The 26624-nt window shown below is 38.7% G+C and overlaps 1 protein-coding gene and 1 long non-coding RNA gene across 2 annotated transcripts; one reads left to right on the forward strand and one right to left on the reverse strand.

The window, feature by feature from the left end:
* The first annotated feature begins 8174 nt into the window (after positions 1–8174).
* Positions 8175–11378, forward strand: LOC134822785 (galactosylceramide sulfotransferase-like). Its single transcript, XM_063834041.1, has 4 exons — positions 8175–8310; positions 8611–9365; positions 9595–9708; positions 9945–11378. Exons 1-4 carry the CDS (start codon positions 8216–8218, stop codon positions 10097–10099), a joined length of 1119 nt encoding a protein of 372 aa, XP_063690111.1. The 5' UTR covers positions 8175–8215; the 3' UTR covers positions 10100–11378.
* A 20-nt stretch (positions 11379–11398) lies between these two features.
* Positions 11399–13034, reverse strand: LOC134822786 (uncharacterized). Its single transcript, XR_010161220.1, has 3 exons — positions 12990–13034; positions 12002–12124; positions 11399–11803 (listed from the first exon to the last, which is right to left on the reverse strand). It is a non-coding gene; the product is annotated as an uncharacterized LOC134822786 (long non-coding RNA).
* Between the last annotated feature and the right edge of the window lie 13590 nt (positions 13035–26624).

Raw genomic sequence — 26624 nt, forward strand, 5'->3', positions numbered from 1 at the left:
GTGACGACTCACGCACTTATTATCCACTGTGCACTTGAGAGTATTGTCTTGTTTGCACGTGCAAGTTCTACAGCCGCGCATCACTCTACTCCCAGGTGTTAGATAATTACTTCCGGTGTAGCAGCCAGAAACTAGGGACCCAGCACCTGAGAATAAATATTCGGTTAGCTACCAAATATCTGGCTACCTGGCTTTTTCTACCTTTCTAGTTCTCTGTGATCTTTTTCTACTTGTATACTTAACTACCTGGCTCTTTCTATGTGTTACGCAAATTTTTGCTTTACTATTACTAAAATGGTGAATCGAAGGCCACAAAAGTTGTTAGTAAGTAATTGAGTACTCACATTGTTTTGGATGAAGTCTGCTGCAGCGAAGGTGTCCTCTGTTGCACGTGCAGGATTTACAGTGCTGTTTATTGTAGAGTATGGAACTGTTCAGGACCACCATGTTGTACGATATACTACACCCTGGGGAATAATTAGTTAGGGTGTTACTAGGGTGTTACTAGGGTGTTACTAGGGTGCTGCTAGAGTGTTACTAGGGTGTTACTAGGGTGTTACTAGGGTGTTGCTAGGGAACTGTTCAGGACCACCATGTTGTACGATATACTGCACCCTGGGGTATAGTTAGCTGACTATAAGCTGAGCAGATCACTATGAAACTGGTTATAAACCATTAAATAATAAGTAAAAGAGTCTGTCGCTGCCTAACGTCTCTGATTCGGGGCTTTTTTAGGCCCATGATAATAATATACAGATATACCCTTCAGTTAAACAGATTAAATAACAATAAAAAACAAGAAGACTAGCAATACTAACCTGCGTGAAGAGTACTATCAGTGTAACTATGTGGGGGGAGAAAGGAAGGTGGTCTATTAGCAGGAGCACACCTCTCTGCTGACTGGTCGTGACAGCTCAGTGAGTACTGGTGCTGACTCCCTTCCGATAAGGAACACCTGGGCAGGAGGTGTTACTAGGATGTTACTAGGGTGTTACTAGGGTGTTACTAGGGTGTTACTAGGGTGTTACTAGGGTGTTGCTAGCTCAGTGAGTACTGGTGCTGACTCCCTTCCGATAAGGAACACCTGGGCAGGAGGTGTGACTAGGGTGTTACTAGGGTGTTACTAGGGTGTTACTAGGGTGTTACTAGGGTGTTACTAGGGTGTTACTAGGGTGTTACTAGGGTGTTACTCGGGTGTTATAGGAGGAGATATACAATTCAACAAACTGATACTAGACAATATAATTGCACCTTAATTAACTAACTATAATTGGTTTGTGGGCAAAAATTGCACCCAATCTGTCCAATTTGTGTTCAGAAAATTTCATATTTGAAAATGGGACAGGATTTTGAAAATACAACTTTTCGTTTTGTTAAGCTTTCTGCTGTGGACTCCTTCCGACCTAAATCAAACTTCCAGCACCTCAATCGTGCCATTTGGCATCTACAGTTGACTTACTAATTGGTTGTGGGTAAAAATATGTAAAAACTGTAAAATTTCGGTCCTGGAAATTTCATCTTCAAAAACTGAAAATGGGACAGAGATTGGGACAATATGATTTTGCAATTTTATTCGGGATTTTGACTACCAGTACCTCAATTTGGTTCCATGCCATCATCAATTAACTGACTAATTGGTTTGTGGGCAAAAATTGCACCCAATCTGTCAAATTTGTGTTCAGAAAATATCATATTTGAAAATGGGACAGGATTTTGAAAATACAACTTTTCGTTTTGTTAAGCTTTCTGCTGTGGACTTCTTCCGACCTCAATCAAACTTCCAGCACCTCAATCGTGTCATTTGGCATCTATAGTTGACTTACTAATTGGTTGTGGGTAAAAATATCAGTAAAAACTGTAAACTTTTGGTCCTGGAAATTTCATCTTCAAAAACTGAAATTGGGACAGAGATTGGGACAATATGATTTTGCAATTTTATTCGGGATTTTGACTACCAGTACCTCAATTTGGTTTCATATCATCATCAATTAACTGACTAATTGGTTTGTGGGCAAAAATTGCACCAAATCCGTCAAATTTGTGTTCAGAAATTTTCATATTTCAAAATGGGACAGGATTTTGAAAATACAACTTTTCGTTTTGTTAAGATTTCTGCTGTGGACTTCTTCCGACCTCAATCAAACTTCCAGCACCTCAATCGTGTCATTTGGCATCTATAGTTGACTTACTAATTGGTTGTGGGTGAAAATATCAGTCAAAACTGTAAAATTTCGGTCCTGGAAATTTCATCTTCAAAAACTGAAAATGGGACAGAGATTGGGACAATATGATTTTGCAATTTTATTCGGGATTTTGACTACCAGTACCTCAATTTGGTTTCATACTATCATCAATTAACTAACTAATTGGTTTGTCGGCAAAAATTGCACCCAATCTGTCAAATTTGTGTTCGGAAAATTTCATATTTGAAAATGGGACAGGATTTTGAAAATACAACTTTTCGTTTTGTTAAGCTTTCTGCTGTGGACTTCTTCCGACCTCAATCAAAATTCCAGCACCTCAATCGCGTCATTTAGCATCTATAATTGACATACTAATTGGTTGTGGGTGAAAATATCAGTCAAAACTGTAAAATTTAGGACCTGGAAATTTCATCTTCAAAAACTGAAAATGGGACAGAGATTGGCCGTTGGGACAATATGATTTTGCAATTTTATTCGGGATTTTGACTATCAGTACCTCAATTTGGTTTCATACTATCATCAATTAACTAACTAATTGGTTTGTCGGCAAAAATTGCACCCAATCTGTCAAATTTGTGTTCAGAAAATTTCATATTTGAAAATGGGACAGGATTTTGAAAATACAACTTTTCGTTTTGTTAAGCTTTCTGCTGTGGACTTCTTCCGACCTCAATCAAAATTCCAGCACCTCAATCGCGTCATTTAGCATCTATAATTGACATACTAATTGGTTGTGGGTGAAAATATCAGTCAAAACTGTAAAATTTAGGACCTGGAAATTTCATCTTCAAAAACTGAAAATGGGACAGAGATTGGGACAATATGATTTTGCAACTTTATTCGGGATTTTGACTATACCAGTACCTCAATTTGGTTTCATATCATCATCAATTAACTGACTAATTGGTTTGTGGGCAAAAATTGCACCAAATCCGTCAAATTTGTGTTCAGAAATTTTCATATTTCAAAATGGGACAGGATTTTGAAAATACAACTTTTCGTTTTGTTAAGATTTCTGCTGTGGACTTCTTCCGACCTCAATCAAACTTCCAGCACCTCAATCGTGTCATTTGGCATCTATAGTTGACTTACTAATTGGTTGTGGGTGAAAATATCAGTCAAAACTGTAAAATTTCGGTCCTGGAAATTTCATCTTCAAAAACTGAAAATGGGACAGAGATTGGGACAATATGATTTTGCAATTTTATTCGGGATTTTGACTACCAGTACCTCAATTTGGTTTCATACTATCATCAATTAACTAACTAATTGGTTTGTCGGCAAAAATTGCACCCAATCTGTCAAATTTGTGTTCGGAAAATTTCATATTTGAAAATGGGACAGGATTTTGAAAATACAACTTTTCGTTTTGTTAAGCTTTCTGCTGTGGACTTCTTCCGACCTCAATCAAAATTCCAGCACCTCAATCGCGTCATTTAGCATCTATAATTGACATACTAATTGGTTGTGGGTGAAAATATCAGTCAAAACTGTAAAATTTAGGACCTGGAAATTTCATCTTCAAAAACTGAAAATGGGACAGAGATTGGCCGTTGGGACAATATGATTTTGCAATTTTATTCGGGATTTTGACTATCAGTACCTCAATTTGGTTTCATACTATCATCAATTAACTAACTAATTGGTTTGTCGGCAAAAATTGCACCCAATCTGTCAAATTTGTGTTCAGAAAATTTCATATTTGAAAATGGGACAGGATTTTGAAAATACAACTTTTCGTTTTGTTAAGCTTTCTGCTGTGGACTTCTTCCGACCTCAATCAAAATTCCAGCACCTCAATCGCGTCATTTAGCATCTATAATTGACATACTAATTGGTTGTGGGTGAAAATATCAGTCAAAACTGTAAAATTTAGGACCTGGAAATTTCATCTTCAAAAACTGAAAATGGGACAGAGATTGGGACAATATGATTTTGCAACTTTATTCGGGATTTTGACTATACCAGTACCTCAATTTGGTTTCATACCATCATCAATTAACTGACTAATTGGTTTGTGGGCAAAAAGTGCACCCAATCTGTCAAATTTGTGTTCAGAAAATTTCATATTTGAAAATGGGACAGGATTTTGAAAATATAACTTTTTGTTTTGTTAAGCTTTCTGCTGTGGACTTCCTCCGATCTCAATCAAAATTCCAGCATCTCAATCGTGTCATTTGCCATCTATAGTTGACTTACTAATTGGTTGTGGGTGAAAATATCAGTCAAAACTGTAAAATTTCGGTCCTGGAAATTTCATCTTCAAAAACTGAAAATGGGACAGAGATTGGGACAATATGATTTTGCAATTTTATTCGGGATTTTGACTACCAGACACCAGTACCTCAATTTGGTTTCATAGCATCATCAATTAACTGACTAATTGGTTTGTGGGCAAAAATTGCACCCAATCTGTCAAATTTGTGTTCAGAAAATTTCATATTTGAAAATGGGACAGGATTTTGAAAATACAACTTTTCGTTTTGTTAAGCTTTCTGCTGTGGACTTCCTCAGACCTCAATCTAAATTCCAGCACATCAATCGCGTCATTTGGCATCGATAGTTGACTTACTAATTGGTTGTGGGTGAAAATATCAGTGAAAACTGTAAAATTTCGGTCCTGGAAATTTCATCTTCAAAAACTGAAAATGGGACAGAGATTGGGACAATATGATTTTGCAATTTTATTCGGGATTTTGACTACCAGACACCAGTACCTCAATTTGGTTTCATAGCATCATCAATTAACTGACTAATTGGTTTGTGGGCAAAAATTGCACCCAATCTGTCAAAATTGTGTTCAGAAAATTTCATATTTGAAAATGGGACAGGATTTTGAAAATACAACTTTTCGTTTTGTTAAGCTTTCTGCTGTGGACTTCCTCCGACCTCAATCTAAATTCCAGCACATCAATCGCGTCATTTGGCATCTATAGTTGACTTACTAATTGGTTGTGGGTGAAAATATCAGTGAAAACTGTAAAATTTCGGTCCTGGAAATTTCATCTTCAAAAACTGAAAATGGGACAGAGATTGGGACAATATGATTTTGCAATTTTATTCGGGATTTTGACTCTTATAACAATACCTGCAATATCTGCAGCTCCCAGCGAGAATAACACCTGCAGGTAGAACCATGACACCTCCAATATTACAACCAGTGAGGGGCTGTGCTGAGGGGTCCACGTGCCCACAAACCAGCTGGTCACGCGACTGGGAACTCTCACACGTGCACAGGATTTGCCTGGATCAGGAGGAGATATTATTTATTAGTACTATGTTTGTAGGTTGGAATGAAGCCAGAAACGGGATGAAGCAGGATGTTTCCTTGAAGTTGAAAGGGTCACTCACATATTACGTAATCAGCCGAGGGGGGAGGGGGGGGGTCACTCACATATTACGTAATCAGCCGAGGGGGGAGGGGGGGTCACTCACATATTACGTAATCAGCCGAGGGGGATGGGGGTTTCCAAATGATTACGCTAATGTAATTTTGACACAATTGCTATGTGTAAAACGGATTATGGAAGGGGGGGGGGGGGGGTAAAAATTGTTAAAAAGGTGATTACGTAACATGTGAACCACCCCTAAACACTCAATCAGAGCACATCAAATATTGATTGTACAGTTCAACATGCTAACATGTGTTTGAAGTCACGAGAAAGAAAATATTTTATAAAATTTCGTTATATCTGACCTGTTGATGTAAATTGAATATCCTGAAGGCACGACAACTCCTTCATAAAAACACCCGCTGTTCGCGTCATCAGTACCAAATATCACTTTACCAGATTGCAGATTGTGACATCTGTAGTTTTCTTTGTTGACCGGTGCAGAAAACAGCCTAAAATTAGATGGATTGTATGAAGTTACTATATTTCTATTGCAATTGTTCACTTTCATTTTAAAAGTTCAGGCAACACGTAGAATTTGTCAAAAAAATCTATTTATTATTACTTTATTAATTTTCCAGATAAAAAGGCCACAACTTACTTAGATTCGTACTGCTTGCTAATTTCAGGGGCACCAGGAAGGTTTTCTTGCTTCGGAACATATATCTGATGGTTTCCACTCCATTGCGGTGTATGTCTGCCTGTAGTTTGAGGGACTACTGATGATTTAACCTCTACAGAGGGGTTCTCTAACTTAGGAAATCGTCTTTGTTTTTTACTCCTCTTTCCTCTTATACGCCTTCTCCTCTCCAATTCTTCTCTATCTTCCTCATTATTGTGAGAGTTTTTGGACTGTTTTGTGTCCTTGCGGGCTGATACAGTTTCATGATTGAGGAATCTTATAAGCTGCTCCTTTTTACGTCTCCTCTCCTCTCCATCCGCCTCTCCTCGAGTGCAACTGAACACAAGGCTCCCTGATGATTGCTTGATACAAGAACACACTAAACCTCCAGGAATTGTCCTAGATTTCCCTAGTGGTGTTGCTTTGCCTTGATACACACAAGCAGGCCTTGTTTTAGGTTTAGTTTTAGTAGGAGCCGTAACCAAAGTAACCTTGTAGTTACTAGCATGTGTGGGCAATGTTTGAGGTTTGTCTTGTTTTGCTGCACTTGAAGCGGTAGGGGATATCATGGGACTGTTTTTGTACGTGTTCTGTTTTACACGTGTTTTACACGTGTTTTTGCAGATGAACACAGGCCCAGAAAGGAGTTGTTTGCAAGTACAAACCTTACATTTACTCAACGCTAAGTCTGAACCGAACCTGATCACCACGCCCCCTCTCCGACACCCCCTTATAACCTGTTGTGTCTGTGTGTGTTGTGGCATGTTGTGATGTTGTGTCTTATGAGTGAAGGCAGAGTATGTGGGAGCAGGAGCATACTTCTGGTTAGCTGCACAGGATGGGTAGTATCTGCAGGCAAGATAAGCGCTATCTTGAGAGTCCGATAAACTTAGGGGACTACACGTTTCTGGTATTTTGATCTGATTAGTGTAGAAAATAGTGCCCTCTATTTATAACTACTTGTCGATAAACATACTTATTAATTACCTTAGGTTGTATCTTAAACTGTCTGCAAATATTCACGATTATGTAACATTTTTTGGCATGGATATTTGGACAACTCTGAAAATTAGGTTTAATGAAAGAGAGGCTCGAATTAGTGCTGTAGGTGTACCCTGGTAAAACCCTAGTAAAACCCTAGGAACACCCTAGTAACACTGTAGTAACACCCTAGTAACACCCTAGTAAAACCCTAGTAAAACCCTAGGAACACCCTAGTAACACTGTAGTAACACCCTAGTAACACCCTAGTAACACCATACTAACACCATACTAACACCTTAGTAACACCCTAGTAACACCCTAGTGACACCCTAGTAACACCCTATTAACACTGTAGTAACACTGTAGTAACACCCTAGTAACACTGTAGTAACACCCTAGTAACACCCTAGTAACACCCTAGTGCTGTCGGTGTTAAGACTATTGCCTTATTACAGGGCTAGGGTGCGAGTTCAAACTGATTATATTGTATTACCTGTCTGCACCAGGCGGTGAAGGGCGGAGTTTGGAATCTTATTTGAGTAATTGCTAAGGGAAATTATCGGCAGCAAAGTACGTATCAGTCGCACCATTTTGTAGAAACAAGATATGATCCAATTACTCAATTATATTATAGGGTACTACAGGCAACTTGGTCGTTTAGCTCCGGACAGTCTATGCAACGTCTATGCAACGTCCATGCAAGAGTTGCATAGACAGTTCTTTTGTTGTTGCACGGACGTTGCATAGACGTTGCATAGACTGTCCGGAGCTAAACGACCAACTTCCCGATAATGAGTCAAGTCTGCAGTATGCATCTTAGACTCTTAGACAACTGTCTGTCATCATCGCCTATAACAGCTGGGGACAACTGTCTGTCATCATATTCATCGCCTATAATAGCTGGAGACAACTGTATGTCCTCATCGTCTATAGCTGGGGACAACTCTATAACTAGGACTATTTCAGCATTTCCGGTGACTAGAAGACACCCTGGCTTTGCTGCCTCGATACAGATGGAGTTCCGTCAAGAGTGCTCCCCTCAGCAGAACATTATCTTCACTAAAACCCACAAAACAGGCAGTAGCACCATCACCAACATACTTCTCAGGTAACTAGAGTAACTATGGTAACTAGAGTAACTATGGTAACTAGAGTAACTATGGTAACTACAGTAACTATGGTAACTACAGTAACTATGGTAACTGCAGTACGTCGTATTGTATTTATTCGACGCATTTCAAAACTTGAAATTTTAGTGATCACGTATTAAAGCTTTCAAAATTCGGCCGAATCTTAAGTGCCATTAACTTGGAGCCGAAAATGTTTAGAACTTCGATAAAACATACTGCCAGAGATTAGCATCTCATCATTGTAACACCCTAGTAAAGTAGTAACACCCTTTTTTCAGATACGGGGAAGGTAACAACAGGACCCAGCTACTGTACAAGTACCCCTCCAGTACGGAGTTCAAGAAACTGGTCCCTGAACGACTTCTTACCGGTCGCTCTACGGCCAACATCTTCGCGCAGCATGCCAATTTCGACCAGGGTTTCCTCAAACGTCACATCTATAACACCTCTAAAACTTTTACCATCCTACGCTCCCCTGTTTCACAGTTCCTATCAGCGTTCAGCTTCTTCGAGAAGACCCGGCTGTATCCAGCAGATACCTTCGAGGAGAGCATCAAACTCTTCTTCAAGAGTCACGGTCACGACAAGTACCTCACTGATTCCTGGTTCTGTAAAAACTGTGGAATGTTGGTGAACGCCAACAGCATGGACATGGGGTTCAACACAGAGGGCTACGTCACAACAGAGAACCAGGAAAAGTACATGTCTGACTTTCTGGAGGAAGCCTCGCGCACGTGGGATTTAGTGCTGATAACCGAGTACTTTGATCTGTCACTAGTTCTGCTGAAGAGACGGTTCTGTCTTCAGTTTGAGGATATCTTGTATCTGAGATCTCTGGAGAGGATAAAGAAAGAGACAGTAGAGGAGCCCTACACGCTTGCTAAGATTGCAGAGATGCAGAAGTTGGATATAGCGCTCTATGACTATTTCAACGCTACATTTTGGCGGGAAGTGGAAAAAGAGGAGGGAATTTTTGAGGAGTTGGCTATTTTCCAAAAACTGAATAAACAAGTTCAGTCCTTTTGTGTTCAAGGTAAGACGAGCTGGATTTCCTCTGCACGATCTTAGTCAAAGTTTTAAAGTTTTCATTTATGTAAACGTAACGTGTAGATTCTGCAAACAAATTGGAAACTTGAGCAGGTTGAATATTTAAAGATCCTCGCCAGGGTTTGGATTTTTCCGGAATTTGCTTAGCAAACTTTTGAATGATTAATTTAAAAGTTTAAAACTAACTTACTCTTTAAAAGAAACTCGTGCCACAGGTTCTAGAGTTGGATACCAGGGAACGTACGCTAATGTCCTCTCCCCGAAAGGGAAGGAGAACTTCCAGTGTGTTGCTATGAACACTAGATGTCTAAACTTCATCAGATTACTAGGTTAGTCGGCGGAGCAATGATTTTTATTAAACTCGTTTGTAAAACTAATTTGGTATTCTACTTCGATATCAAAAACGTATTGCAATTGTGTTGCAGCTTGACAAGCTTTGATTCTTTTTTTTTCTTTTTTTTTCAATGAGTCATCAATACTCTAAAACCGAACGATTCAATAAAATCAATTTTAAAACGTCAACCGAAACAATTATCGTTTTTATTCATTTTCCATTCCATGACAGAAGCAAGAGATGATATTGCGGTTAAAGATGAAGATATGGAGGAGATTTCACTTAAGTACACTGATCCTGACAGTTTAAATCTAGATCAAGTTACACATATGGACAGAAATGATAACGTCATTGATTTAGCTTACAAAAATAGATTTAGGTTTTGATTCTTGTAGACAATTTTAGGTTTATCTTTAGTTATAATATTGATTCTTAAATGGGTAGAATTTTTTAATGAAAATCTTCTCGTTGATCGAGAAGTTGAATATAGATTATAGGAGTTTTATATAAATGCATAATTCGTGAATTATTAGCATTTTAATGAATAATAATCTCAACACTTATTTTACTTCGGACATTCCAACAGCCACATTGTTACACAAGTGTGTAACCAGCCAATTACAGGAAGCCGAAGGATTCAATTATACATTAGGCCAGTGACGGTTAAGGTAGTGTGTACCATACTTTCTTCGCCCGAGACTTTGCTGCAATGGGCAGCTCCTCATTTAACCCTCACACCCGATTTCTCGAGTATTTGGCTGAGTGGACCGGGGGGCTGCATAGACCACTCAGGATCTTTAGCTGAGCGTCGACGACGCTCACCCCACGGCTAGTGACAGAGTCGGGAATCGAACCTGGTACCTCAAGCAATACCAGGCGGATTAACCAACTGAGCCACTAAGCCGTGAAAAGCCACTAAGCCGTGTGAGCCACTAAGCCGTGAAAGATAATATGAAAATATTCAGTAAGCGTATCAGACTTGCTAAACTGAATGTTTAACGACTCAGTTTATTTAAATATTCAGTTTAATGGCTGCTACAGAGGTAAGTAACTAAGTAAGAAACGAAAGTATTGTTTTCATTTGTAAACTTAGTATCACCACAGAAGGGTAACGGCAGAAGGTTTTGCGGGTTAACTTATTTTTAAAAGAATCTCTTTGTAACATGATAACTTTAAATCTTAATATAATTAGTATTCGAAATATCTATACACGGTGGTTCTTTTAGAATAAAATCACAGGGAAATCCTGTGGTTTTCAGGTCCATCTTAATTGAATTTCGGTTGAAAGTTTGGGAATCGAGTTGAATCAAAACCGCAACAAAAGCTGAGGTGACTACAGTAACTATGGTAACTGCAGTAACTATGGTAACTGCAGTAACTATGGTAACTGCAGTAACTATGGTAACTGCAGTAACTATGGTAACTACAATAACTATGGTAACTGCAGTAACTATGGCACCACAAAAGGTGAGCGTTGGACAGGGCGTTCTGATTAATGAAATATGTTTTTAAAGTTTTTGTCTGGGTTAGTGTCTGTTGAAGAAAAATGAGTGACAGATTCGCTGGATAATGTTTGATTACTAATATCTGTCTTTATAGCAAGAAGATCACAGTATTTCATGCTGTTTTTAAATTTCTGTCTAAAGTTTAACCTAGTGTTAACTAGGACTTAAGTGTGAAGGAGAACTCCGTTTTTAAATTATTGAGATATTGAATGATTCGATATTTTGTCCTAAAATTCAGAACAGCGTTTTATGTCTCAGTCTGAAATGCAGTCTTTCGGCAATAATATTTGTATCAACCACATCATCACGGACCATCATTACATTTCAATGAGTAAATCGACAGAAAAGTTAGCAAAAAGGAGGAAGCTACTAAAATAAATTGTCTGTTTCCGAAAAATCAACATCACCCACTGTTCCACAACCTCCTATATTCTCACGCGTGACGACTCACGCACTTATTATCCACTGTGCACTTGAGAGTATTGTCTTGTTTGCACGTGCAAGTTCTACAGCCGCGCATCACTCTACTCCCAGGTGTTAGATAATTACTTCCGGTGTAGCAGCCAGAAACTAGGGACCCAGCACCTGAGAATAAATATTCGGTTAGCTACCAAATATCTGGCTACCTGGCTTTTTCTACCTTTCTAGTTCTCTGTGATCTTTTTCTACTTGTATACTTAACTACCTGGCTCTTTCTATGTGTTACGCAAATTTTTGCTTTACTATTACTAAAATGGTGAATCGAAGGCCACAAAAGTTGTTAGTAAGTAATTGAGTACTCACATTGTTTTGGATGAAGTCTGCTGCAGCGAAGGTGTCCTCTGTTGCACGTGCAGGATTTACAGTGCTGTTTATTGTAGAGTATGGAACTGTTCAGGACCACCATGTTGTACGATATACTACACCCTGGGGAATAATTAGTTAGGGTGTTACTAGGGTGTTACTAGGGTGTTACTAGGGTGCTGCTAGAGTGTTACTAGGGTGTTACTAGGGTGTTACTAGGGTGTTGCTAGGGAACTGTTCAGGACTACCATGTTGTACGATATACTGCACCCTGGGGTATAGTTAGCTGACTATAAGCTGAGCAGGTCACTATGAAACTGGTTATAAACCATTTAATAACAAGTAGAAGAGTCTGTCGCTGCCTAACGTCTCTGATTCGGGGCTTTTTTAGGCCCATGATAATAATATACAGATATACCCTTCAGTTAAACTTAAACAGATTAAATAACAATAAATACCTTACAAGACATATTTATAACGTACGAAATGTGGCGGTTTTCCGAAAATTTCGCCATATTTTCGGACCGCCAAAATTTCGGTCGTCGTAATAGAATCCGTCGCATTATCTTTTAGCTTATTTCAATGACTGTGCCTTCACTGCTTTATTTTGTTTTTAAAAAGTAATATCAAGTAAAATAAATAAATAAATTCTGGCATCTTGGGACAAATTATTACCACACCAATGACGAATTGAATGTCAAGCAATACAGTTTAAATTTGCATTAAAATACATGTATGTGCTAACATGAAAGTCTTACAGTCTTAATACAGACTAAGTTTGAACATGATTTTACCGAATTTCAGAAATTTCCTTACTGCTTACTGTCACAAAAAATGATGAAAAATACCCTTATTTTCTGTGACGTCCGAAATTTGACGGTTTTTGTTCAATTTCGCCATATTTTCGGACCGCCAAAATTTCGGTCGTCGCAAATTAAGCCGCCATAAATATGTCTTGTAAGGTAACAAGAAGACTAGCAATACTAACCTGCGTGAAGAGTACTATCAGTGTAACTATGTGGGGGGAGAAAGGAAGGTGGTCTATTAGCAGGAGCACACCTCTCTGCTGACTGGTCGTGACAGCTCAGTGAGTACTGGTGCTGACTCCCTTCCGATAAGGAACACCTGGGCAGGAGGTGTTACTAGGATGTTACTAGGGTGTTACTAGGGTGTTACTAGGGTGTTACTAGGGTATTACTAGGGTGTTGCTAGCTCAGTGAGTACTGGTGCTGACTCCCTTCCGATAAGGAACACCTGGGCAGGAGGTGTGACTAGGGTGTTACTAGGGTGTTACTAGGGTGTTACTAGGGTGTTACTAGGGTGTTGCTAGCTCAGTGAGTGCTGGTGCTGACTCCCTTCAGATAGGGAACACCCGGGCAGGAGGTGTTACTAGGGTGTTACTAGGGTGTTACTATGGTGTTACTAGGGTGTTACTAGGGTGTTACTAGGGTGTTACTAGGGTGTTATAGGAGGAGATATACAATTCAACAAACTGATACTAGACAATATAATTGCACCTTAATTAACTAACTAATTGGTTTGTGGGCAAAAATTGCACCCAATCTGTCCAATTTGTGTTCAGAAAATTTCATATTTGAAAATGGGACAGGATTTTGAAAATACAACTTTTCGTTTTGTTAAGCTTTCTGCTGTGGACTTCTTCCGACCTAAATCAAACTTCCAGCACCTCAATCGTGCCATTTGGCATCTACAGTTGACTTACTAATTGGTTGTGGGTAAAAATATGTAAAAACTGTAAAATTTCGGTCCTGGAAATTTCATCTTCAAAAACTGAAAATGGGACAGAGATTGGGACAATATGATTTTGCAATTTTATTCGGGATTTTGACTACCAGTACCTCAATTTGGTTCCATGCCATCATCAATTAACTGACTAATTGGTTTGTGGGCAAAAATTGCACCCAATCTGTCAAATTTGTGTTCAGAAAATTTCATATTTGAAAATGGGATAGGATTTTGAAAATACAACTTTTCGTTTTGTTAAGCTTTCTGCTGTGGACTTCTTCCGACCTCAATCAAACTTCCAGCACCTCAATCGTGTCATTTGGCATCTATAGTTGACTTACTAATTGGTTGTGGGTAAAAATATCAGTAAAAACTGTAAACTTTTGGTCCTGGAAATTTCATCTTCAAAAACTGAAATTGGGACAGAGATTGGGACAAATTGACAATATGATTTTGCAATTTTATTCGGGATTTTGACTACCAGTACCTCAATTTGGTTTCATATCATCATCAATTAACTGACTAATTGGTTTGTGGGCAAAAATTGCACCAAATCCGTCAAATTTGTGTTCAGAAATTTTCATATTTCAAAATGGGACAGGATTTTGAAAATACAACTTTTCGTTTTGTTAAGCTTTCTGTTGTGGACTTCTTCCGACCTCAATCAAACTTCCAGCACCTCAATCGTGTCATTTGGCATCTATAGTTGACTTACTAATTGGTTGTGGGTGAAAATATCAGTCAAAACTGTAAAATTTCGGTCCTGGAAATTTCATCTTCAAAAACTGAAAATGGGACAGAGATTGGGACAATATGATTTTGCAATTTTATTCGGGATTTTGACTACCAGTACCTCAATTTGGTTTCATACCATCATCAATTAACTAACTAATTGGTTTGTCGGCAAAAATTGCACCCAATCTGTCAAATTTGTGTTCAGAAAATTTCATATTTGAAAATGGGACAGGATTTTGAAAATACAACTTTTCGTTTTGTTAAGCTTTCTGCTGTGGACTTCTTCCGACCTCAATCAAAATTCCAGCACCCCAATCGCGTCATTTAGCATCTATAATTGACATACTAATTGGTTGTGGGTGAAAATATCAGTCAAAACTGTAAAATTTAGGACCTGGAAATTTCATCTTCAAAAACTGAAAATGGGACAGAGATTGGGACAATATGATTTTGCAACTTTATTCGGGATTTTTACTATACCAGTACCTCAATTTGGTTTCATACCATCATCAATTAACTGACTAATTGGTTTGTGGGCAAAAATTGCACCCAATCTGTCAAATTTGTGTTCAGAAAATTTCATATTTGAAAATGGGACAGGATTTTGAAAATATAACTTTTTGTTTTGTTAAGCTTTCTGCTGTGGACTTCCTCCGATCTCAATCAAAATTCCAGCATCTCAATCGTGTCATTTGCCATCTATAGTTGACTTACTAATTGGTTGTGGGTGAAAATATCAGTCAAAACTGTAAAATTTCGGTCCTGGAAATTTCATCTTCAAAAACTGAAAATGGGACAGAGATTGGGACAATATGATTTTGCAATTTTATTCGGGATTTTGACTACCAGACACCAGTACCTCAATTTGGTTTCATAGCATCATCAATTAACTGACTAATTGGTTTGTGGGCAAAAATTGCACCCAATCTGTCAAATTTGTGTTCAGAAAATTTCATATTTGAAAATGGGACAGGATTTTGAAAATACAACTTTTCGTTTTGTTAAGCTTTCTGCTGCGGACTTCCTCCGACCTCAATCTAAATTCCAGCAAATCAATCGCGTCATTTGGCATCTATAGTTGACTTACTAATTGGTTGTGGGTGAAAATATCAGTGAAAACTGTAAAATTTCGGTCCTGGAAATTTCATCTTCAAAAACTGAAAATGGGACAGAGATTGGGACAATATGATTTTGCAATTTTATTCGGGATTTTGACTATCAGACACCAGTACCTCAATTTGGTTTCATAGCATCATCAATTAACTGACTAATTGGTTTGTGGGCAAAAATTGCACCCAATCTGTCAAATTTGTGTTCAGAAAATTTCATATTTGAAAATGGGACAGGATTTTGAAAATACAACTTTTCGTTTTGTTAAGCTTTCTGCTGCGGACTTCCTCCGACCTCAATCTAAATTCCAGCACATCAATCGCGTCATTTGGCATCTATAGTTGACTTACTAATTGGTTGTGGGTGAAAATATCAGTGAAAACTGTAAAATTTCGGTCCTGGAAATTTCATCTTCAAAAACTGAAAATGGGACAGAGATTGGGACAATATGATTTTGCAATTTTATTTGGGATTTTGACTCTTATAACAATACCTGCAATATCTGCAGCTCCCAGCGAGAATAACACCTGCAGGTAGAACCATGACACCTCCAATATTACAACCAGTGAGGGGCTGTGCTGAGGGGTCCACGTGCCCACAAACCAGCTGGTCACGCGACTGGGAACTCTCACACGTGCACAGGATTTGCCTGGATCAGGAGGAGATATTATTTATTAGTACTATGTTTGTAGGTTGGAATGAAGCCAGAAACGGGATGAAGCAGGATGTTTCCTTGAAGTTGAAAGGGTCACTCACATATTACGTAATCAGCCGAGGGGGGAGGGGGGGGGGTCACTCACATATTACGTAATCAGCCGAGGGGGGAGGGGGGGGTCACTCACATATTACGTAATCAGCCGAGGGGGATGGGGGTTTCCAAATGATTACGCTAATGTAATTTTGACACAATTGCTATGTGTAAAACGGATTATGGAAGGGGGGGGTAAAAATTGTTAAAAAGGTGATTACGTAACATGTGAACCACCCCTAAACACTCAATCAGAGCACATCAAATATTGATTGTACAGTTCAACATGCTAACATGTGTTTGAAGTCACGAGAAAGAAAATATTTTATAAAATTTCGTTATATCTGACCTGTTGATGTAAATTGAATATCCTGAAGGCACGACAACTCCTTCATAAAAACACCCGCTGTTCGCGTCATCAGTACCAAATATCACTTTACCAGATTGCAGATTGTGACATCTGTAGTTTTCTTTGTTGACCGGTGCAGAAAACAGCCTAAAATTAGATGGATTGTATGAAGTTACTATATTTCTATTGCAATTGTTCACTTTCATTTTAAAAGTTCAGGCAACACGTAGAATTTGTCAAAAAAATCTATTTATTATTACTTTATTAATTTTCCAGATAAAAAGGCCACAACTTACTTAGATTCGTACTGCTTGCTAATTTCAGGGGCACCAGGAAGGTTTTCTTGCTTCGGAACATATATCTGATGGTTTCCACTCCATTGCGGTGTATGTCTGCCTGTAGTTTGAGGGACTACTGAGGATTTAACCTCTACAGAGGGGTTCTCTAACTTAGGAAATCGTCTTTGTTTTTTACTCCTCTTTCCTCTTATACGCCTTCTCCTCTCCAATTCTTCTCTATCTTCCTCATTATTGTGAGAGTTTTTGGACTGTTTTGTGTCCTTGCGGGCTGATACAGTTTCATGATTGAGGAATCTTATAAGCTGCTCCTTTTTACGTCTCCTCTCCTCTCCATCCTCCTCTCCTCGAGTGCAACTGAACACAAGGCTCCCTGATGATTGCTTGATACAAGAACACACTAAACCTCCAGGAATTGTCCTATATTTTCCTAGTGGTGTTGCTTTGCCTTGATACACACAAGCAGGCCTTGTTTTAGGTTTAGTTTTAGTAGGAGCCGTAACCATAGTAACCTTGTAATTACTAGCATGTGTGGGCAATGTTTGAGGTTTGTCTTGTTTTGCTGCACTTGAAGCGGTAGGGGATATCATGGGACTTTCTTTGTACGTGTTCTGTTTTACACGTGTTTTACACGTGTTTTTGCAGATGAACACAGGCCCAGAAAGGAGTTGTTTGCAAGTACAAACCTTACATTTACTCAACGCTAAGTCTGAACCGAACCTGATCACCAGGCCCCCTCTCCGACACCCCCTTATAACCTGTTGTGTCTGTGTGTGTTGTGGCATGTTGTGATGTTGTGTCTTATGAGTGAAGGCAGAGTATGTGGGAGCAGGAGCATACTTCTGGTTAGCTGCACAGGATGGGTAGTATCTGCAGGCAAGATAAGCGTTATCTTGAGAGTCCGTTTTACACTGGCAGGCTGTGCATTCTTCAATCCTTATTTTTGATCCTACTGGGATTTTCTTGGTGTTTATTTGACAATTATTACTTTTTTGAATATTTAGCCCTGGTTTTGAATCTGAAGAATGGTCGTTTTTTCTGGTGTTTGATGTTTTGGCTGACTTCTTGGTCTGACGATTAAAGACATCAATACAACCTGAAGTCTTTTTGCAGTAAAACCCAACATTGTTACCCACATTCAAACATACGCAAGTTTTACAATTCCCCACTGTGATGCCCTCTAACAGTGGAATTACCTTACCGTCAACAGAACAGTGTTTAGTTTTGATCACCGTCATGTGGTTACGTGTCATGTGATTACGCGTGTCACCACTATTTGTAGCTTGAGGCAGCTTGTTAAGATGACGGCAGGCCTGGTTTTCTTCACACTTCACTGTTGGACTACCTCGGTAGAGCAGACAAGCACATTCGTCACATTTTCCGTCCCTGTAAACCAACCCTAAAGGAATCTTCCTGCCATTCCTCCAGCAAAACTCTCTTCCTTCCTCAACACATAATGGATCTTTGAAACACTTTACCACTGGTTTGAAATTCTGATCAAAGTCACAGATGCAACGATTGCATCCCTTACTGATCGAATCGGCTATGTCGTATGCTTTCTTTTCAAAGAAGCACTTGGCTTTTCTGTTTGAGCATATTTGACTTTTTCTGGTTTTGCAAAAGAACACGTGATCTGGATTTTTAGTACAGAGACATCTAGAACACGGTCGCTCAATTGCTTGATGGAACTTAATGAAACTGTTTGCCATTGAACATCCCTTGGTTGAGCGTTCAATGTTGAAAACGATTCTGGTTGGAGTCAAGTTAACATGATTTTGTTTTTTGTTCTCGGTCGTGTGTTTACTTTTGATCGCATTTTTCTTTGCGCTGGTTTTGCTTTCTTTGGTTTTCTTTTTAGAATGTTTCTTCTTGACGGTTTTGTCCCTAGCGATATCCTTAAGAAGAGTATTTATTGCATTGAAATCTGTACTTTTATCTGTAGCTTCAACACTTTTCCTGTCGGAAACATTTTCCTCCACATTATTTTCATTTTTGTCATATACACTTTTCCGCTTTTCTCTAACAGTTTTATTTTTGTTGCTATCATTCCCCTTCTTTTGAGATCCTTTTTGTTTATCATTTTTAACTGCTCTGTCCTTGGCTTTATGAATTTTTGTTTTCAATTGTGTGGTTACACACCTGAATATCAGCCCAGTTGTATGCTGGGTACAAGTACACTTTCTATTTTCAATAAAGAATCCTTTACCAATAGAATAAACCCTGCTCCTAAAATAGCATTTCTCTTCATCGACAACTGTGTTGTGTTTAGGTCTGCTCTTCTTTTGGAGGCATGTCTTATCTTGAGTACATTTGAAAACAACCTTTTTACCCACGTAACAAGAGCAAGAAATGCAGTTTTTTAGCTTCATGATCTCTCCATTTTTGTATAATTGCTTTTTGTAGTGACACATCATGGAAATACGAGGAGCGTTTTGGGACTTCAAGCAAGGACTCTTATCTTTTGTTTTACCCATGGAAATTTTTGCCTTATCAACAATATTTTTAACCAAATTAGAGTGACCTTTTTTGGGTGTTGGTTGTTTCGTATTTTTTGCATCCGTCATAGAATCATCATCATTCGATTTTGAGCTGTTGTCTGTGGCATCACCACCTTTTTTATTCAAAGCTTCTTTCTCAGTTGGGTTAGGTTTCTTTTCATTCCCTTTCTCAGTTGGGTTAGGTTTCTTTGTATTCCCTTTCTCAGTTGGGTAAGGTTTCTTTTCATTCCCTTTCTCAGTTGGGTTAGGTTTCTTTTCATTCTCTTTCTCAGTTGGGTTAGGTTTCTTGTCATTCCCTTTCTCAGTTGGGTTAGGTTTCTTTTCATTCCCTTTCTCAGTTGGGTTAGGTTTCTTTTCATTCCCTTGAGCAGGTTTTACTTTAACATCTTCTTCAGATTTGTTGTTATTGGATGCTATTCTGTCATCTTCAAAAGAATCATCGTCAGATTTAGGCTCTTTCTCATTGGACGAATCCTTTTCGTCTTTTGGTTCTCTAGGTGATTCAGCCTTCTTTTTGGATGAGTTAGGTTTTTCTTTTGAAGAATTAGATTTGACTTCAGTAATATTTTCTTTCTTGTCTGAAGGATCTGAATTCTTTGGACTAGAATTATTTATTTTCTTTTTGGAGGTGTGTCCATCTTTAGTAGCTTGCGACCCCTTTTGAGTGCCATTTGATTTCCCACTGGCTGAATCAGCGGAGCTATTATTTTCTTTCTTAGGACTAAGAACCTGGTCAGTTGATGCACCTTCTCCGTCCTTGGATACATGAGCTTTATCCAACGAGGATTTCTTATCATCTTTCGAGGACTTCTTATTATCTTTCGAGGATTTCTTATCATCTTTCGAGGACTTCTTATTATCAATCGAGGACTTCTTATCATCTTTCGAGGACTTCTTATTATCTTTCGAGGATTTCTTATCATCTTTCGAGGACTTCTTATTATCAATCGAGGATTTCTTATCATCTTTTGAGGACTTCTTATTATCAATCGAGGACTTCTTATCATCTTTCGAGGACTTCTTATTATCAATCGAGGATTTCTTATCATCTTTTGATGACTTCTTATTATCTTTCGAGGACTTCTTATCATCTTTTGAGGACTTCTTATTATCAATCGAGGACTTCTTATCATTTTTGTAGTCCTTCTCGTTATCTTTCAAGGTATCTTTTGAAGCCTTCTTGTCGTTTTTCGAGCCCCTCTTATTATCTTTTGAAGACTTCTTATCATTTTTCGAAGACTTTTTATCATCTTTCAAGGACTTCTTAATATCTTTTGAGGAGGTCTTATCATCTTTTAAAGACTTTTTGTTATCTTTCTTATTTTCTGCAAAAGAAGTTTTATTAGCTTTCCCTTGAGCATTTGCTCCTGTACTGTGTTTGTCTTTTATTTCATCCGAATTTTTATGCAATGTTTTTGATTCGTTTTTAGCGCTTTTAGAATTTTTCACTTCAAATGCCTTGCCTGAGGTTTTGTCCTTTTTATCATCAGTTTTTCTATCAGGGGATGTATTTTTGGATTTGCTCTTATCTTCCTGTACCTCACTCTGAGGTTTTTCATTTCCATCTGTTTTGGACTTGGCTATCTTTTCTTTAGCATCACCACTAATGTCTTTCCTTTCTATAACCACAGCTGAAGAGTTTGTATTAACATGTTGGATCACCACTTTCAGCTGCCTCCTCACACAAACAGCGTCATCTTTGCAGAAGAGCATGCTACGAGCCTTGTAAGTTATACACGCACACTTCTTACATCCAACTCTAACAGAATGGTGGTGTGGTATGAGGATACCCTTGTACATGCAGCCCCCTCTGCTGCATGCCATGTCCATACGACACTTCAAATGGGCAGTCCGAGCATCTCCCAGACACTTACACGACTGACACCTGCTCACCTGCAAGAGATAAAAACTCATCAGTTTGAGGTGATAGATTGAAGTTAACAAAAAGTCGAGGCGGAGGCGAAGAGATCTTAGGTGACAACTTGGAAAATTATTTTGAATAATCAGTCAAGAAAAGCCAAACTTACAGCAGCCTCTGATCCGAATGGGATGAAACTTTCTTTGTAGGTACATCCCTGCTCCTGGAGCCCATACACCGGACCATGAGTCCTCTTCCACCGCCTCAGTCGCCCCATACATGTAACATCCCTGTGACACACCAGACTCCCGTACAGGCCTCCTCTGTCACAGTTACACGTAGTACAGGGCCCCCGTTTGAAGCTGCTCCCGTAGGCTATGTGTTCCTTACCGTACGAGCAACCAGACGGCTTGATGTATACTCTGTGAGGAGAATGTAACCGGTTAAAATAGCTCATTTAGAAATTGATTGGAGCAGGGGTAAACACTAAACAACCGGTGAAGCCCATTTATGTACCAGTGGCGCCAGCTGTCGCTTATTCAACGTTAGAAATTTGATTTAAACACTGACCTGCTATAGAGAGGATATGAAGTTTGTTGCGTCCTTACAGGATGTGCGTAGATCTGCTGGCCAGCAGGATCCCTTCTTGTAGTCTGATATTGAGTGATGGGGCGGAGAGTCTTAACACTAGGAGAAGGGGGAGGAGGAGGAGGGGTTGGGACTGTTCGTGCAGCTGGAGAGGTGAAATGGTACACTAGGATCCTAGTAGTTCCCAGGGATTCATACCTGTCGAACATATCGTGATTGCTTCATTGTTTAGTTATGAAAAACATTACCCTACATGCTGCAAAGCTTGATTTTCAATTCCAACAAATCGTTCTATTGCTAACCTCTGAGAACAGTATGTGGAACAGTCAGGTAGCCCATCCCCTCTAAAAGCAGGTTCTCCCACGTAATACAACCTCCTGGGTTGGCCCTGATAAGGATAGTCTCATTTTTAATACTTTATTATTGGGGGCCAGCGTTGCTTACTGGACAATGTTTACTTCAAATATATATTATTATACCGTAGATACAAAATTGATGTAAAAAAGTAGCCCAAATTACTTAATAACTCCTAACTTTCAACACTATAACAAATAATCTAATAATATGATCCTGACGTAGAAATTTCGATACTTGATGATTATGTGATGATTATACAGTAATAGGACACAGCAGTTTTAAGTCTGATAAGTGCATTTTTGTTTGATAAGTAGTGCTAGTCACTTTCAAACCTTACGTTGAGTGTTTCCCTTCGTGTCCAAAAGCATTATACTATTATACAATACGTGATTTCTGTACTTTTATCAGAGACTGTCATAACTGAGTCTATTCAGAAACATTACCTGGTAAGGGTAGTCACAGAAGTGGTAGTCAGACCGGAGGGGGAGGGGACGAGGAGGTCCACAGTTAGCATGAAGGAGGGGAAGGAGATAGAAGAGGAGGGAGAAGAGGAGTAACCATGGTGATGAGCTAGCGTCTCTGGTTGATGAATGTTGCGATGGTTTTGGAGGACCATTTCAATTACAATTATAAGGAGAATGTTGCTATCGATTACTGTTTTATGAACGTTGAAAATTCAATGATACAAGTCAGTTTGATAGACCGCGGCAAGTCATATCAAGAATTATGCACGAATTTTCAAGAAAATATAAAATTGTGTTTATAAACGTCTCTAAAATAAATGGGATTTGAGAGACACTCACCTCATTCGGGTGATTAGGGTATCATCAGATTATTAAACTACATGACAATCACAAGCACCGCACAATGTACATAGTAACAAATGAGGCCTTCTGTTTTATACAACTTGAACATGTATTTATATACACTATAATATGCAAAGCACTGATTACACAATCTCGATCTTTGCAATCCAGATGATTATATTTTTCGTTTACATTTTTCTTGATCATTCTTAATCTCATGATTAATTTGAAAAAGATACTTTTTTTGTACATACGGAAATCTAGGATGTACTTGATGAGATCTTTGTTATAAAGAACAATACATTATATCAGAGCAGGAAATATAAAAGAGACAGACAGCACTCCTTTACTGTCAGCACGGGTTGTACTGACAGTCTCCACTCTCCAATATTTCAATTAGCTTTATGGTTTGGGACGTACAAATCAGGATTATTAGATGTCAGTGTGAGACTGAGATTTATTTAGCACCAACAGTCTCATCAACCTACCTAATTCATGTTCTCACATTATTCATATTTCATACAGGGCCAGGGGTTTGGTCAGAAATTCTCCAGACTTACAGACTGAATTTTTCTTCTACTTGAACTTCACGTGATATCTGGGAAAGCAATACAGGTTTAGGTAAACATGCTGCTACCTCCCTCCCGCCTGATGAGGAAAACCTCCGCAGTCTGCAAGTAGGGCCTGTTACCATGGTAACTAGTAGCAGTGGTTAGACTTAGGGCCTGTCGTGATATCATGGATCGCGTAGGTTCCACCAGGATCTGGTAGCCCTCATAATTCTGCGGCCTTTATGTATCGTCATCTCGCACAACTCCTTAAGAATCTTAAGAGTTTGTCATGTGAAAATGTGCAGCCTTCCAGACATTGATGGGATCAACGAGGTGTCACCTCAAGATCGGGTAACAGGGAGCTGACCGGCTGACGGACAACTAAGAACCTGTCAATTTACAAAGATCTCCGAAAGTCACAAATTTGCTCCAACTAAATGTTTGTAATTGTAACCCAAAAACCCAAAAGATTTAATCCAATCTGACGATTTTTTTTTCTAAGGGATTGGTTATTTCAGGTTTCTTTTGGTTTTCTTTGGTTGTTTTTTGTCTTCAGTTCTACAATAAGCATTAATTCAATCTTTAGCTGTAATTCAAAAATGACCACATTAATTCAAAACCAACTTCAGAAGATTATGAATTATTGTACAATTTAGCAACTTATTTTAGATATTCTAGATATCAACTACTCTAGTAATACTAATATCATAGAAAATGTTCACTGGAACGTTCAAGTTCTACTACTTGTGTGCTCCTTCACAAATACTACTTATAAGTGAGTGATGTCGGACCACTCTCCACGTGGCTTCCACAAGCTCCGCCTAATTTTTTCATCGACATAAAGTGAGACAGTACAAATAGAGCACAAATCTTCGTAAAATAATTAATAAATGAATACAAGAATAGAGTTAAAGGAGTGTAGATATATATATATATATATCTATATCTACACTCCTTTGAGGGCAGCAACTGGATGGAAAAAAGGCGGACAAAGATTAAAAAAGGTTATTTTTCTATTTTTTTAAACAACAACAATTATATGCGCTTTTTAAAACAAGATCTTTCATTGTCCGCTAAAAAAAACATCCAAATCACTGCTTTGTTTTAAGAACCCGTCGTAAAATTAAACATTCTGGTGCAATTCAAATTTCGAATGTTAATATTAAGCATTCTTTCCTTTTCATAACATATTAAGGCAATTTTCAGATTTAAAAACCAAATTCTTGTAGCTGCTTTTCTTACTTATGTGAAACGGTAGGTATCTCATACCCCTTGATTTGCAAAACCAACCTCGAACACATGGTTTTGTTGAAAATAATGTAGCAGCCTCCTTTTCGGCTCCAAATAAATTGAAATGTAAATTAGAAATTTAAGTGCACTCGAAGTTCTTATTTTACGATGTAGTTCACACGAAGAGATAAGATCATTCGGAATCATGCAAGGTAACCATGGTAACAAGGTAACCATGGTAACAAGGTAATCATGGTAACAATGTAACCATGATAACAATGTAACCATGGTAACCAGGTTACCATGGTAACAGAGTAACCATGGTAACAAGGTAACCATGTGGTAACAAGGTCCTTCCAAGATCAGTTCAAGGTTTAATTCTAATGTCCATGACCCCTCATCCTATTCCCAGATGTAGTTGAAGAGGGGGTATGCAGCTGAAGAGGGGGTTTAGTTGCAAGTGTAGCTACACAATCTCAGGACGCCTTCAATTTTATAACATGGTTTGTTATTCTTTCGCTTTGACCCACCAGGGCTGGATTCACAGCCCAGAGACGACCGGAAACCTTTCTGTAGGCACTTCTTGTTGTACTGCTTGATTTTCTTGTTGAGCTTCTTCTTCTTCAATGGACACTCGTACGAAGTAACGATTAACACTAAAAGTGTTAGCAAAACTACAGATGCGCAGAAATGTTTCATTGCTAAAGAGGATTAAGTTGATAGGAGTAAACAAATTTGAATCGCCAAGTCGAAGTAATTGATAGCTAAGTAAACTGTGAGATGAGTTCTTTCAGCCGTTTTTGGATCGGTACGTAACAGCTGCATAACAATAGTCCTCGCTCTTTTATTTGCCCTGAATTTCTCCATCATTAACATTCAAATCTCAACTACATTGTTTAATTATCAAAAAGTTTCATTATCGTCGGTCTTGCACCGAGTAATAAAGTGGCGACCTAACCAATTGTTTAATCTTCCAGCTCTTAAACTTTCAAAGTTTAGACTGTCCCTCATTACATCGGAACCAATATAATGGATATATTTCTTTGGTGCACAATAGTGGTGGTATGTCAACAAACTCCTCCCCAGTAGCCCTATAGTACTCCGTGCATATTAGTAGCCCTATAGTACTCCGTGCATATTAGTAGCACTATAGTACTCCGTGCATATTAGTAGCACTATAGTACTCCGTCCATATTAGTAGCCCTATAGTACTCCGTGCATATTAGTAGCCCTATAGTACTCCGTGAATATTAGTAGCCCTATAGTACTGAAGTACTCCGTGCATATTAGTAGCCCTATAGTACTCCGTGCATATTAGTAGCCCTATAGTACTCCGTGCATATTAGTAGCCCTATAGTACTCCGTGCATATTAGTAGCCCTATAGTACTCCGTGCATATTAGTAGCCCTATAGTACTCCGTGCATATTAGTAGCCCTATAGTACTCCGTGCATATTAGTAGCCCTATAGTACTCCGTGCATATTAGTAGCCCTATAGTACTCCGTCCATATTAGTAGCCCTATAGTACTCCGTGCATATTAGTAGCCCTATAGTACTCCGTGAATATTAGTAGCCCTATAGTACTGAAGTACTCCGTGCATATTAGTAGCCCTATAGTACTCCGTGCATATTAGTAGCCCTATAGTACTCCGTGCATATAAGTAGCCGTATAGTACTCCGTGCATATTAGTAGCCCTATAGTACAGGTATTGGTTTTCTTGTAAATTCAGTCTATACCAACTACATCAAGT

The sequence above is a fragment of the Bolinopsis microptera genome, chromosome 11 (genome assembly GCF_026151205.1).
Source record: "Bolinopsis microptera isolate Bmic1 chromosome 11, MBARI_Bmic_1.0, whole genome shotgun sequence".
NCBI classification, from domain to species: Eukaryota; Metazoa; Ctenophora; class Tentaculata; order Lobata; family Bolinopsidae; genus Bolinopsis; species Bolinopsis microptera.

Coding starts and splice junctions, on each gene's coding strand:
- LOC134822785 (XM_063834041.1), top strand. CDS start 8,216: ATGGAGTTCCGTCAAGAGTGCTCCCCTCAGCAGAACATTATCTTCACT. Junction 8,311..8,610: donor ATCACCAACATACTTCTCAG/GTAACTAGAGTA, acceptor CCCTTTTTTCAG/ATACGGGGAAGGTAACAACA. Junction 9,366..9,594: donor TCAGTCCTTTTGTGTTCAAG/GTAAGACGAGCT, acceptor CTCGTGCCACAG/GTTCTAGAGTTGGATACCAG.